Source organism: Arachis ipaensis, chromosome B2, assembly GCF_059453495.1.
Source record: "Arachis ipaensis isolate K30076 ecotype BB chromosome B2, ASM5945349v1, whole genome shotgun sequence".
In the NCBI taxonomy this organism is placed as follows: Eukaryota; Viridiplantae; Streptophyta; class Magnoliopsida; order Fabales; family Fabaceae; genus Arachis; species Arachis ipaensis.
Genome location: NC_142437.1, coordinates 107,733,197 through 107,748,208, shown reverse-complemented (window position 1 = coordinate 107,748,208; position 15,012 = coordinate 107,733,197). Strand labels below are relative to the sequence as shown.

At 39.3% G+C, this 15,012-nt stretch overlaps 1 protein-coding gene across 1 annotated transcript; it reads left to right on the top strand.

Annotated features, from left to right (window-relative positions):
* Positions 1 to 897: 897 nt before the first annotated feature.
* LOC148575156 (uncharacterized) lies at positions 898 to 3,075 on the top strand. The gene is made up of 2 exons (XM_088506082.1): positions 898 to 1,868; positions 1,974 to 3,075. Exons 1-2 carry the CDS (start codon positions 898 to 900, stop codon positions 3,073 to 3,075), a joined length of 2,073 nt encoding a protein of 690 aa, XP_088362208.1.
* The last annotated feature ends 11,937 nt before the right edge of the window (positions 3,076 to 15,012 follow it).

Here is a 15,012-nt window from a genome sequence, read left to right as displayed (position 1 = left end):
CCAGCGATCAAATGGTTCAACGCCCTCCCGAACGGATCCATAGCCAGCTTCCACGATATTACACGAAAGTTCATGGCCCAGTTCACTACTAGGATCACTAAAGCCAAACACCCCATCAGCTTACTAGGGGTCACGCAAAAACAAGAAGAATCCACAAGAAAATACCTCGACCGCTTCAACGACGAATGCCTAACGATCGACGGACTCACGGATTCCGTCGCAAGCCTTTGCCTGACCAATGGGCTGATGAACGAAGATTTTCGCAAACACCTCACCACCAGACCAGTATGGACCATGCATGAGATCCAGAACGTCGCCAAAGACTACATCAACGACGAAGAGGTCAGCCAAGTCGTCGCGGCCAACAAGCGGCAGCACGGCAACAACCAACGCGGCAATTCGGCTTCTCACCATAACGCAACACCCAAAGAGAATCAACGAGACCACCCGAGACCGACCAACCGGACACCGAGAATAGGTAAATTCTCCAACTACACACCCCTAACCGCACCAATTACCGAGATATACCACCAAATAGCGGACCGAGGCATCATTCCAAAAGCCCGCCAACTCAAGGAAAGGACAGGAGGCAACAAAACCCTTTACTGCGAATACCACCGAGGCTACGGTCACAAAACGCAGGATTGTTTCGACCTTAAAGACGCCCTTGAACAAGCCATACGAGACGGCAAACTCCCAGAATTTACCAAAATCATCAGAGAACCGAGACGCGCGGAGAGAGACAGGTCACCGGAAAGAGAAGGACGTAACCCGAGAACCCAAAAGCGACCCCCAAGAGAAAGTCCAGAAGAAGACCCGACCATCATAGTAAACGTCATCACGGGAAAAGATGCACCATGCAAGTCAAAATCCAAGATAAAAAAGGACCTCCAGGTAATGGCCGTCACAAACCAAGCCCCAACTCCCGTGTCCAACAAAGCAATAACCTTCCTACCCGAGGACTGCCAGCACGGCACCGCAGCCGAAGACGCACCCTTCGTGATCTCGGCGAAGATCGGAACCGGGCTAGTCCGAAGAATACTAGTAGACACCGGCGCAGATTCCAACATCCTCTTTCGAGGGGCCTTCGACAAGCTTGGGCTCCGCGACGAAAATCTCCAAACGCACCGCAACGGCGTCACGGGACTCGGAGACAACTTCCTCAAACCGGAAGGCTCCATCACACTCCCCCTCACCATAGGAACCGGTAACAAGAGGAGGACACTCATAGCCGAATCCGTGGTCCTAAAAGACTCCACTGCCTACAACGTCATCCTCGGAAGAAAGACGATCAACGACTTTTCAGCCATCATCTTTACCAAATACCTCCTTATGAAGTTCGTAGCGGAGGACGACTCCATCGGGACCATCCACGGAGATCGGGAGATCGCGGCAGAATGCGACAACACCAGCCTGGCTTTACGGAAAAAATCCCGCGACGCAGCCGGGATATTCCTGGCCGACCTAGATGCCCGACAAGACGGCCAACCTAGACCCGAACCAGAAGGCGACATGGAGAAACTACAAATAGGACAGACCAAGGATGAATACACCTTCATCAACAGGAACCTCCCTTACGACCTGAAAGAAGACCTCTCCCAATTTTTAAAACAAAACAGAGACCTGTTCGCTTTCACTCCAGCCGACATGCCGGGGATAGATCCTGACTTCATGTCCCACCGACTAGCGGTGAACCCCAAAGCCAAACCCGTAGCACAAAGAAGAAGAAAAATGTCAGCAGACCGAGCGGCCGAAGTCAAAAGACAAGTAAAAGCCTTGCTCAAAGCAAACTTCATCCGAGAACTTCCCTACACAACCTGGTTAGCAAACGTCGTACTTGTAAAGAAATCCAACGGAAAATGGCGAATGTGCGTCGACTACACGGACCTCAACAAAGCCTGCCCCAAAGACGCCTTCCCCCTACCAAACATCGACGGACTAGTGGACTCCGCATCCGGACATCGATACCTCAGCTTTATGGACGCGTACTCCGGCTACAATCAGATACCCATGCACCGTCCCGACGAAGAAAAAACGGCGTTCATTACCCCCGACGGCACGTACTGCTACACAGTCATGCCCTTCGGTTTGAAAAACGCCGGAGCAACATATCAACGGCTCGTCAACAAAATATTCCAGAACCTATCCGGAACCAAACTAGAAGTCTACATAGACGACATGCTCGCCAAAACTGACTCCGACGAACAACTCATCAGCGACCTCAAGGCCGTAACAGACACCCTAAGGAGACACCAAATGCGACTCAACCCAACAAAGTGCGCCTTCGGAATGGAAGCAGGAAAGTTCCTCGGCTTCATGATCACACAACGCGGAGTTGAAGCCAACCCGGAGAAATGTCGCGCTGTTCTCGAGATGACAAGCCCAAAAAACCTACGCGACGTTCAGAAGCTCACCGGCCGACTGACAGCCCTATCTCGCTTTCTAGGAGCATCAGCCCAAAAAGCAATCCCCTTCTTCAAACTAATGAAGAAAGGAGCCCCCTTCGTATGGAAAGAAGAGTGCGAAGTGGCATTCCAACACTTCAAGAAAACCCTGGCGGAACCACCAATACTCGCCAAACCCCAAACAGGGGAAACCCTATACTTATACCTCTCCATAACGGAAGAAACGCTCGCGGCAGCACTCATCCGAGAAAACAAGAAAAAGGAGCAAAAACCTATATACTTCACAAGCAAAGTCCTACAAAACGCAGAAACCCGCTACTCGCGCCTAGAAAAACTAGCCTTTGCCCTCCTCACGGCGTCCCGACGCCTGCGGCAATATTTTCAAGCCCACCCCGTAACGGTTCGAACCAACCAAGCAGTCAAACAGGTACTACAGAAGCCCGACCTAGCGGGTAGAATGCTAGCATGGTCCGTCGAACTATCCCAATTCGACATCAAGTTCGAACCCCGATACGCAATCAAAGCGCAGGCCATGGCCGACTTCATCGCAGAAATGACCCCGGGAAACACCCCCCCCCCCCCGAGGCATGGAAACTACACGTCGACGGCTCCTCGAATGTCACTTCCGGAGGCGCCGGAGTCATTCTGGAAAGCCAAAACGGCGTCGTGATCGAACAATCAGTCAGATACGACTTCCCGGTCTCAAACAACCAATCAGAATACGAGGCCCTCCTGGCAGGCCTAACCTTAGCCAGCGAAGTCGGGGCAAAAATTCTGGAGATCAACACGGATTCGCAAGTAGTCAGTTCCCAAATCAACAGAGACTACCAAACGCGAGATCCCCTACTACAACAATACCTCGTCAAGGTCAACAAACTAAAAGGAGAATTCGACCAGATAATCATACAGCACGTCCCAAGGGAAAGAAACGCCAGAGCCGACCTCCTCTCCAAACTTGCTAGCACCAAACCAGGACACGGTAACAAATCGCTAATTCAGGAAGTCGTCAAAACGCCGTCCGTATCTTTAACAGCCGACACCCACCTAACACACTCCCACTACAAGTCATGGACCCACCCCATCCTACAATACCTCCACAACAGGGAACTGCCCGAAGACCCTAAAGAGGGAAAACGAATAAAAAGGGAGGCCGCCGGTTATACAGTCGTCGCAGGACAGCTATACAAACGCGGATTCTCGCAACCCCTGCTCAAATGCGTCGAGACCGGGAGCACGGAATACATACTACGCGAAATCCACGAAGGCTGTTGCGGCCACCATGTCGGAGGTAAAACCCTTGCCCAAAAAGTCATCCGCGCCGGCTATTTCTGGCCCACGATCATCCGGGACTCCATGCAACTAGTGAAAAACTGCGATAAATGTCAACGACACGCTAACATCCACCAAGCCGCCCCACATCAGCTCAGCATCATATCGGCGGAACGGCCATTCGGCACCTGGGGGATCGACCTTGTCGGACCTTTTCCCACGGCACCAGGCCAACTCCGATATCTCATCGTCGCCATAGACTACTTCACCAAATGGATCGAGGCCGAGCCGCTAGCCTCTATCACGGCGACCCAATGTCGAAAATTCCTTTGGCGACAAATCATCACCCGATTCGGGATCCCCGAGATCATCATCTCGGACAACGGAACCCAGTTCGCCGACACCAAATTCAAGGAATTCCTAAACGGGCTACGCATATCCCACCGCTTTAGCTCGGTAGAACACCCCCAAACAAACGGACAAGTGGAATCAGCAAACAAAATAATAGTCAAAGGCCTCAAGAAACGACTCAACGAAGCCAAAGGACTATGGGCAGACGAACTCGGATCGGTCTTATGGTCGTATCGCACGACCCCACAGACAGCTACCGGGGAAACCCCCTTCCGATTAACCTACGGCACGGAAGCTATCATCCCAGTCGAAATCGGCGACCCAAGCCCGCGAAGAACAATCGGAGGCAACGACGAAGAAGCAGAACGAGACCTCACTGGCGAAATAAGAAGCATAGCCCACCTCAGAGAGCTAGCCCTAAAACAAAGAATCAGCCTAAGATACAACCACGGAGTCATTCGGCGAGAGTTCACAACTGACGACCTCGTCCTACGGCGAAACGACATTGGCCCCCCAACCCCGGGAGAAGGAAAACTCGCCCCCAACTGGGAGGGGCCATATAGAATCAAAGCTGCAATCGGGAAAGGAGCCTACAAGCTCGAACGGCTTAACGGTAACGAAGTCCCGAGAACGTGGAACGCCGCCAACTTACGGCGATACTACTCCTAAAACCAACTCAGGACTCCATTTCCCCCTCCCCCATTTCCTTTTACGCTTTCGTTTCACTTATTTACAAATTACATTTACATCTCACAAACTATGTCTATGTGTCAAACTCGGGTACTCTTTCCCGCCAACAACGGAGGGTTTTAACGAGGCCCACCCATCAATAAAATCGCATTACAAAAGCTATCCCTAAATTCTTTATTTTTACTCACACAATGTCCCAAGTACGGAACAAAAACACGGCCACGACTGGAGGACCGATCACCCTCCAGGCCCAACCCGCGGATATCCATATAAACCCGACCACACGACGGTCCATCCATCCCAAACACGGGAAAAAGATTAATTAAACGGAATAGCTTTTTACGAAAAGAGCCCGAACGGCTCGAAAAATTGTTAAAAACGAAAAACCAAAGTTACGGAGTCACGGTTACACGGCCCACGGTCAAACCAAATGTATCCAAAAAAAAACAAAGTCTAAAAAAGCGGGAGAACAAAAGATTACAAAGATAAAGCTACTCGAGGTCGACTATCCGGCCATCACGAACGGTCTTGAATGCGCCCATCACGGACACATCCACTCCCGGAGCAAGCACCAAGGCCTGCGCCTTCATCGTCTCCTCAGTAGCAGCAATGGCATCCTTAGCATCGGCCAACAGTTCAGTTTTCTCCCTCTTCAATGTAGCAACCTCGGCAGTCAGAGCCTCCATCTCACCAAGAAGTACAGCAGCCCGGGAACCCGCATCAGAAGCTTTACGCCGCTCCTCGCCCAGCTGAGAAAGAAGTGAAGTCTCAACCTCGGAAAGCCGGAGAATCTCCGCCCCAGCTTCCTCAGAAGACTTCACCGCCTTCCCCCTCGCAATCTCGGCAGCATCGAGCTCCTCCTTCAACTTAGCCACCTCGGCCTGAGATTGGCGAAGCTTCTTATCCAACAAACCAACCTGAGCCATCACAGGCTCAGCCTTCCGAACAACAACAGCGGAGCGAAGGAGAGCACGGTACACCGACTTGGCCTGGAACGAGACATCACAGCCATCAAAATAAGGCTCCGTACCAGGCATCAAATGCTGATCAATAAACCCCGGAGCATCAAAACGACGATCCATCACACTTGGCACCAAACCTTCCTCAAAAGTCTCGCTGCTCGGGTCCTCGGGCCTCTTTCTCTTCCGAGAAGCCTCAGCAGCCGACACTACCACAACCTTAGGAGAGTTCACATGGCCAGGGGAAACTGGAACCTCTGCCCGAGCGGCCGAAGAAATCACCTCCTGGGAAACCGGTTGAGATTCCACGGCAGGATTGGAGACAGGGGTCGAAGGAGACGAGGATCCCTCCTCCCGACCCATCGCCGCCTTCAACCTAGCCAGAGAAGTCAGCCCACCAGCCATCTCAACTGAAAGAAACAAAAAATAAAAAGATTACAAAAAGCAAGAATATAACATACGAAATCGGAAAAAGGAGGCAAAGCACACACCGATATACGCCCGACAAGCCTCGGGATCCCCCATAACGTCCCGAGGATTCAACGGACGCTCACCAAATAAATGCCACAAAATATTGGCAACGTCCTTATCCTCCTGGGACAAGCCATTATAGGTGAACTTAGTTAAAATCGACGGACCAGCCTGAAAATTCCAGTATGTCGGAAACCGACGAACACCCTCCGGTGACAGCCAGAATGGATGGTGCCCCTGGACGGGACGCACCTTAAAATACTCCCATTTAAAGCCATGAAAAGAATCCTCAAATAAGCCAAAAATACGGCGATGAGGCTGAGCCCGGAAGGACATATACCCCTTCTTATGCTTCCCCTCCTTAGTCGGAAGAGTGCATAAGAAAAGAAAAAGAAAAACAGGAACGGAAGCCGGAAGGTCGGGATACCGGCACACCAGCTCAAACGACCGCACAGCAGCCCAGCTGTTCGGGTGAAGTTGAGACGGCGCCACGGAACACCGACTCAACAGATCCTGAACAAACGGCGAGAAGGGAAGTCGCACGCCAAGCCGAGTGAACATCGACTCGTAAACCCACATCCAATCCGGAACGGTGGGAGAATGCAGATTCAAGTAGCAAACGCGCTCGTCGGCATCCGGGAGGACGAGCTCATACCGCCCCTCCTCATCGCCGCCACCACAGACGGCCCCCTGATCACGGAGCCGTTGAAGGTCGCCCTCCGTCATCCGCGACGGAACGCCCCATACATCACTAGTCACCCAACCATAACGATTGGGAACCCCCCTGGAAGGGGCTACTGGAGCCCTCACACCCTCATTTCTCCGCCGTTGCATACCTAAAACAGGGAGGAGCACCACCATCAGCCTGCTAACCCTAGACAGAAGCAAAACAGAAACCTACACACCACTACCAAACCAACGCGGCGGTACACCGCCATCACCGAACGAATACGGCGGTGCTCGACCCCTCCAAAAACTCAAACAAACCCCCCCCCCAACCAAAAGAGACTAGTTCAACGCAAAACTAAAAACAGGCAGAACAATGCATGGCAAAAAACAGAGCAGCATTCACAAAATAACAGGAAAAGAACAGACGAAACGCGCTAACCTGGAAATGCAGGAAGAACACTTGAGGAAGCTTGAAAAGCAGGAGCAGCAAGCAAAAACCAAAAACTAAAAAAGGAAGGGACTTTCTGATTAGAGAGAGATTCTTCAGAAGAGAATGGAAAAAGGAAAAGAAAAGGGAAGTGAGCGAGGGAACTGAAATAAAAATCCAAAACGGTTTCAAAGAAAGAGGTAAAACTGACACAATTACCCCTAGGCACAGTTAAAACTAGTAGGGGCAGAAAAGGGAAAACGTCCCTTCACATTTAATGACCCTCCCTCGAAAAAAGAAACTGATAAAGCATCGAAGAACGCAACAGACACGGCAGAAGCGGAGGAGTCTCGTCAAACCAAAAAACGGTCAGACGAGCCCCCCAGCAAAACCGGAACCAAGGCACCGACCTCCCCCCCCCCCCCCAGAAAACAGACGAACTCCCGAGACGAACCGAAGCTCACGGACAGACATCGCGCCTCTCAAGCGACGGACCGACCTTGTTCGCTCCCCCGCTGCGGGGGCAACTGTTACGGATCCGGCCCAACATCCCGGATCCAAGAACGAACCCAACACCGGTTCCCCGGGTCCGACCCGTTCCTCACTTCTAGAAGGCCCGAAAACGGCATTCTCAGACTCCTAACCGACTTTCGAATTCAAACGCCCCCCTTATCTTAACCAAACAAGATAAGATAAGATATCCTCCACCACCTATAAATAGAGGGCTCAGGCCCCTCCAGGTATTCATTCATTCCACACACTTTCTACCTCTTAGATCCATTCTGACTTGAGCGTCGGAGTGTCTTTGCAGGTACCCCCCCCATTGCTCCAGTCAAGCGACCCGGCTCCAGCACTGCTCGCAGGTTCCCGATCCACCCTTCAAACCGTACCAGAGACATCTCGTACATATATATATATATATATATATATATATATATATATATACATTTAGTTTGGTTTAATTTGGTGTGTGAAAATATATTTTTTTCTTTTTTTAGAAAATATTATAAATAGATAAATTTTAGATCATGATACAAAAGAGTTATTTGTAATAATCTATTGGCTGACGACAGTGCTCTAATGGTACGATGTTTCCAAATTCGATTTTTACCGTCTTTATTTTTAAAATGTATAAAAAGACAAGAACTTTTGGTTTTAACATTGTGTTTTTATTTGTGTCTTTTTACAATCGCACAGATTTCTATGTTTATTATTGTATCTATATTTCTGTTTCGCAAGAATAAATAAATAAGTAAATAACAAATAGTTTTATTTTAAGTATTTGTAATTTTATTATATATATTATTTATTAAAATAAATAATATTTTAAATATTTTATATAATTAAAAAATATATTAAAATATTTAAAATATTAATTTGTATTTTAATATCAATAAAATATTAAAATATTATGAATATTTATTTAAAAAATACTTTATATTTTTTATATACGTATTCTAATATTTTACAAAAAATTAAAATTCGTCTATCTGCGTGTCCTATATCATATCATATCTCATGTCAATTGCAATATTCTTATTTTAGAATAATAGATTGTCATATACACGAAATTCGAATTTTTAATATTTATTTAAATAAATAAGTAAACTAATCATAAGTTAGTTTAATATCTTGTCATTTTATGTCATATATATATATATATATATATATATATATTGGGTAGTTTATAGGTCACATATTAATCTCCTAAAGTATATTAACAAAAGGCCAGAATGTATGTACTAATGAAACTCTTTTTTGATAGTCTAGAAATAACAATGGAGGCTATTTTTGCAATTAATTACTCATTATTAAGCCCATATGCCTTTGGTTTTGGGTTTCTGCTTTTGGTGTATGGTGCATATGATAAGCCCTTGTTTAATATAATTTTGCTGAATGGTTAATAAGTCCAGAAACAGTCTCATTACAAAAAATCAAAATTAAAAGAAAAGTCACGAAAAGGTATATAATTATCAATTTCTTGGTGAACTATAATCAAACTAGGTGTTATATTATGATTTATGAACGAGAACACCCAATGAAAATTCAGTACATTATAAATCCTAGGGTATATTAATTTCCCATTTATTATTTTTTTTTTTGGGGATACTACCCTCTTTTTGGTCATATGGATACTACTTTTTTTTTTGGTCAAGGGATACTACCTTTGTTTCTGTGTTTCTGTCAACATGAACACAAAAACATGAGGCCCAAAAATGAGAACCAAGTCCATACCTAGTTAGCAAACTGTACGATTTTACTAAAACCTGCATCTTCTACACACATTTTATTCCTTTTTTGGTTTGAACCAGGTCATCTTTCAGGACGGAATCCCAATGACTAATCCCTCGGATACTGCAAAGACATAAAATGAACGACATTCCTAAGTAAGCAAGTTTCATTCTCATTCTATCGAACTTAGAAGAGTTGGTTATATAAGAAATACAGACTCTCATCCATGTGTGCCAACTTGCGTACTATTTAGAATCAACTAAAAAGGCAAGGCCAAAAAAAAAATCAACTAAAAAAGAGAAGAACGAACTCTCCCCCAACAAATAAAATAAAAATAAATAATAATAATAATAATTTTTTTTAACTAATATCAGTCATTTTTTTTAATTATTTTATTTATCTTAAATTTTATATCCTAAAATTCTAAATCTTAAATTCTAAATTCTTCATAAAAAAAAATAAAAAATTTTAAAATTATAAAATTAACTAATATTAACTAACTAAAAATTCCTCCTTATACTTTCTCATAAAAATTCTCCCGCTTTAATTTCTTTTCCCAAATTTTGATCTTTACTAACAACTTTTCATACATAAAGCTTTTTAAACACCATGTGTAAATTACACTAACATCTTGTGAGGATAGGTGATATTGCACACGACTTTCTTCAACTTGTCTTGTCAACAATGTTATTTATATGTGTTATTCTATTTTTGTTAACAAAGAGAATTGAGTTTGCAACTATTTTTTAGTATCTACAATTTGTTTTATCAAATTCATCTCTCTCGAACAACTCTTTTTGTCTTGTTTGTCAATATGTTTGTGTTTATAAATAATGTTAGTATTTTTAAAAGAAAAATATTAGGTGACTTTTCCTTTATTTTATCTTGTATTTGAATTAACATGGACTAATTCAATATAACTTAAGATAATTCCAATCTAATTCAATTTAGATTATAAATATAAATTTATCAATTAATTGTCTCATTGTCTCAATCAATATATATATATTCTGTTTAAGAACTACTTACAATGTGGGATGATGAATAGGTTGGGAAGCCACCAATTAATTGTCGATTTGGAGTCGGATGAAGAGAGTGTGCCTACAAAGAATCAAAGATTTCAATAATTAAGTCATTTCAAAGTTCATGAGAAAGCATAGATTAGGGCTAAAGAAGATACGTTTTGGGTATAGTATTTTGTGGTAAGATTCTTTTAGAATTTTCTCATGATTCTCTTATTTTAATGGAATACCATCTTAATTTTTTTTTGTCAGGTGGATTGGACAATTCCCAATCTTAAGTACTACAGATGAATTGAACAACTATTTTCAATCTTAGGTACCACACAATACACTTACACACTTACTAGTTTTTTTTTTCTACTCGATTGTAATCGATAGGACTCAAATCCGAGACCTTTAGGTGGAGAGGGAGAGATTATGCTATGTAAGATATAGCTTATTAATTCTAAACGTGTTCGTTGGATCAAGACGTGCATTAAGCCCAATGTGAGTGTTGGACCAGTGGTTCATAATTATATATTTTAAATTTTTATATGTTAAATTTTGTATTTCTGTCATTTATATCTTATTCTCAATGTCTTGTCTTATTCTATTTTCAGAAACAAATATAACCTTGTCGACTTAGAATCGAATGGAGAGAGTGTACCTATAAAGATTCCAATGGTTAAGTCATCTCAAAGTTCATGAGATGAAAAAATTAAAGCTAAAGAAGATACCTCTTGGGTATAGTCTTTTGTGGTAAGATTCTTTTGGAATCTTCTCATGATTCTCTCTCATTTTAGTGGGATACCATCTTAATTCTGAACGTGTTCGTTGGATCAAGACATCCATTAAGCTCAATATGAGTGCTGGACCAGTGAGCTGTAACAATATATATTTTAAATTTTCATATGCTACATAAAAAATAAAGGTTAACCTGATATAACTCAGCAGTATACTCATCAATCAAATTATTTTTTGAATTGGATTTAAAATCAGAAAAAATGAGACATAATTCGATTCATGAAAAGAATGACGCTCAATGTTTTTTAGCTAATATTTTTAAAAATTTTCTTTTCTTTTTTTAATTTTTATTTATTTATTAATTTATTGTTTGATTGTTGACCTAAAAAAATTGATATGTTAACAAAAAAAACTTTATTTATATGCGGAAAGTTGTTAGTTGAGATGCTAGAGTTGTCATTTTGGTGTTGAAGCATAATTAACTAACTCGAGTAGATGACTAATATATTATAATTGAAATTGAATGAAGAAATCTACCAGAAAAAGAAAGACAAAATAAGTAAAGAATAGCAGAGACCACCATCCTGTTTTTATTGCCTACGCAAATCAAACATATCACAGCTCACAAATTCAGCTTTTAGCATGTCATGGTGTTCCCCAACCACCTCTTTTGTTAATTAATTAATATAAAGCAGCATACTCCATTATTAAACAATTCTTTTCATTTTCTTTTTCTCTCTTTATTTTTATTTCCTTTATTTTCTTCTTTCTTAGTTTTTCGTCTCCAAAGTTTAATAATGAACTGATTTCGGACGAATTTTACAAATAAAATTTAAATTTTGGGAAGTTATTTTAAAGTAGAGCCATATTATTTACCATTCGAATATTATGGGCTTAGATTATTGAACTTAACTTTTCTTATTCTCAAATAAATAAATATTATTTAATGTGTTTTAAATATTAATGTGTTTTAAATAAACATTTAATATGTTCTTTAAGAATATACCAAATCTTAATTTTTCTCCACTGGCCTTCAACATGGGAATCAGAATCTCCCTATAAAAAATTGTACTTAATTATTTCCTCTAGGGAGAGGGTATGCGGAGGCTTAACAAAATCACATATTGACACATGTTGCATTTAATAGTTAGGTTAGAACACCAACACAAAAATGAAAAAACTTGTACCGTTGTTTTTACTTCTTCGAAGAACATATGAAATTTGTTTTTGTTATCTTATATAGTTAAGAATTTTACTACGCATCTAAGTATTTTTATTAATTAAATTTGATTAAATTAGTTTAAATTCAATAAAAATTACTCATATATATAAACTAGGTATAAACCACGCGCTTCTTTTTTTGTGTTTCTTTTTTTTGTGCATTTTTTCTTCCTAATAATTTTCTATTGTTACTATTATTGCTACTTTTTATTTTTTGTTATCCTCTTCCTTCTCCTGGTATTATTATAATTTTTTTCTTTGTTTTGTTTTTGCTCTTTTTAAGAGAGTAACAAAATTATGAAAATGTTAAACAAGAAAGAAAATATGAAGAAAAAAACAAAAAAAAAAAAGAAAATAATGACAATTATTAGAATATAATTAGGATCAATTAGTATTATTTAGTATATCTGAATATTTATTATAGGAGATTATGTCTTTATTATTATGATTCTCTTAACATCTGTAAATACTCTTCTATATTGTATCATTCCACACAACATGAATAGACAACTTAAATACTCAATAATACATAAATCTTTTCTCCAGTTTGGTCTCTTGTTTCTAACATGGTATTAGAGCCATGTTATCCTCTTTGCACAATTCAAAATTTTTATCTTTCTCTTCTTTTTCATCATCATTGTTAGAATATAATTAGGATCAATTAGAATTATTTAATATTCTATAATAAATATTCAGATATACTAAATATTCAGATTTTATAGGTACTAAGAGAATCATAATAATAAAGACGTAATTTCCTATAATAAATATTCAGATATACTAAATAATTCTAATTGATCTTAATTATATTCTAACCACGACGATGAAGGAGAAAAAGATAAAAATTTTGAATTGTGCATAATTTATTTAAAAAAAATAGTACCAAAGATTTTTAAGTTTGACTAAGAAAATTTCTAAATTTTGATATTAAAATTTTTTAATGGTGTCACACGAAATTTCTTATTTAATTAGAATTGATCAGAAATAGAAATAGCACTGAAAATTTTCAATTATTACACTAAAATTTCTTCTAACATATTTTCTTTTTTATTACTTTTTTTTCATATTTTATCTTCTTTTTCTTTCTCCTAATATGTTCTTTATTTTCATATTTTATTATTGATATAATTTTGTTTATATCTTCTTTTGTTTTACTTAAAAAATTAAGTATTTGATCTAAATAAATTTATTTTAAAATTGAATTGTATATTCCTAAGTTCTAGATAACAAAGCATCTTACAATGTGACATGAAAATTAAGTCAAATTATGTTTTTATCGTAGTAAAATTTCAGTATTTTATATAACAAATTTTGGTGTTATTTATATTTTATTTTCATATTTTATATAATTAATTTCGATACATTTTTTATTATCATCATTATTTTTTGTGTTATATTTTTTTTGTTCTTCTCCTTTATAAAATTTCTAAAAATACACAAACAAATAAACAAATAAAAGAACAATCTAACGGTACCATAGTACATTTTTGAAGTACGTGTGATTATTTCTTTAACATTCTTTTATTTTCTGTTAATAAAAATTAGGTTAACAATCTAACGGTACCATACTACATTTAAATTGATATACATCTTAATTTATAAAGAAAAAAACTCTAACAAAAAAAATACATGATTTATTTAGAATACTTTAAACAATTGATTTCTTATTTAATTTTATGTGAGTGTCAAAATATTTTTACAAATACTGAACGTATCTGTTCTTTTGAAATCGATATATACTTAGTCAATGTACATAATTTTGGAAGAATTCTTAGTGTACTTAAAACACTAGTATTCTAATTATTTTAATTATTGATTTAAATTATAAAATATATATAATATATATTAATTAAAATCAACAATTAAAACAATTAGAACACTTAGAACACTGATGTTCTAAATATATTTGAAATTTTTCCAATAACTTTAGTCTAAGAGTTTCTCCCCATAAATTAACGTATACATAAAAATGTTAGAATAAAGTAGAAGTGTAGGAGTTAGTAGTAGAAGTGCTTTGATGATAGACAATTTGCAAGAAAAGTTGCTTCTTTACCAAAGGGAAAGTGGAGATTTTGTCATTTATCATGGAGAAACTTTTTCATGTACCAAATTTTAATTATTTTTTGCTTCTTTAATTTGGGCCTTTCAACTTTTAGTTTAGTGGGTGTGGGACCAAAACTACTATATGTATATAGGTGCAAGCATTATAAATTTGGGGAGGGGGTAGTGTTACTATACCCCATTCACAAAGGTTGGAAAAGCAAATAGCAACAGCAGAAGTAGAGAACAAGAGATACGGGTGGCGGTGACAAACCATTAGTATTTTGTTTTTTTATTTATTTGATTTTTTATAGATAAAAATTTATTTGGTAAATTCCACACTAATAATAATAGGATTATGTTAAGTATATATTAAAATTAGCTACCAAAGTCATCACAGTATAAAATATATATTAAAATATAAATAGACATTGAAAATAAATTAAACTACATATATATTTATACACAAATATATATTAGTAATTAATTTTAATAACTGATTTTAATGTATAAATAATATTTTTTATAATAAT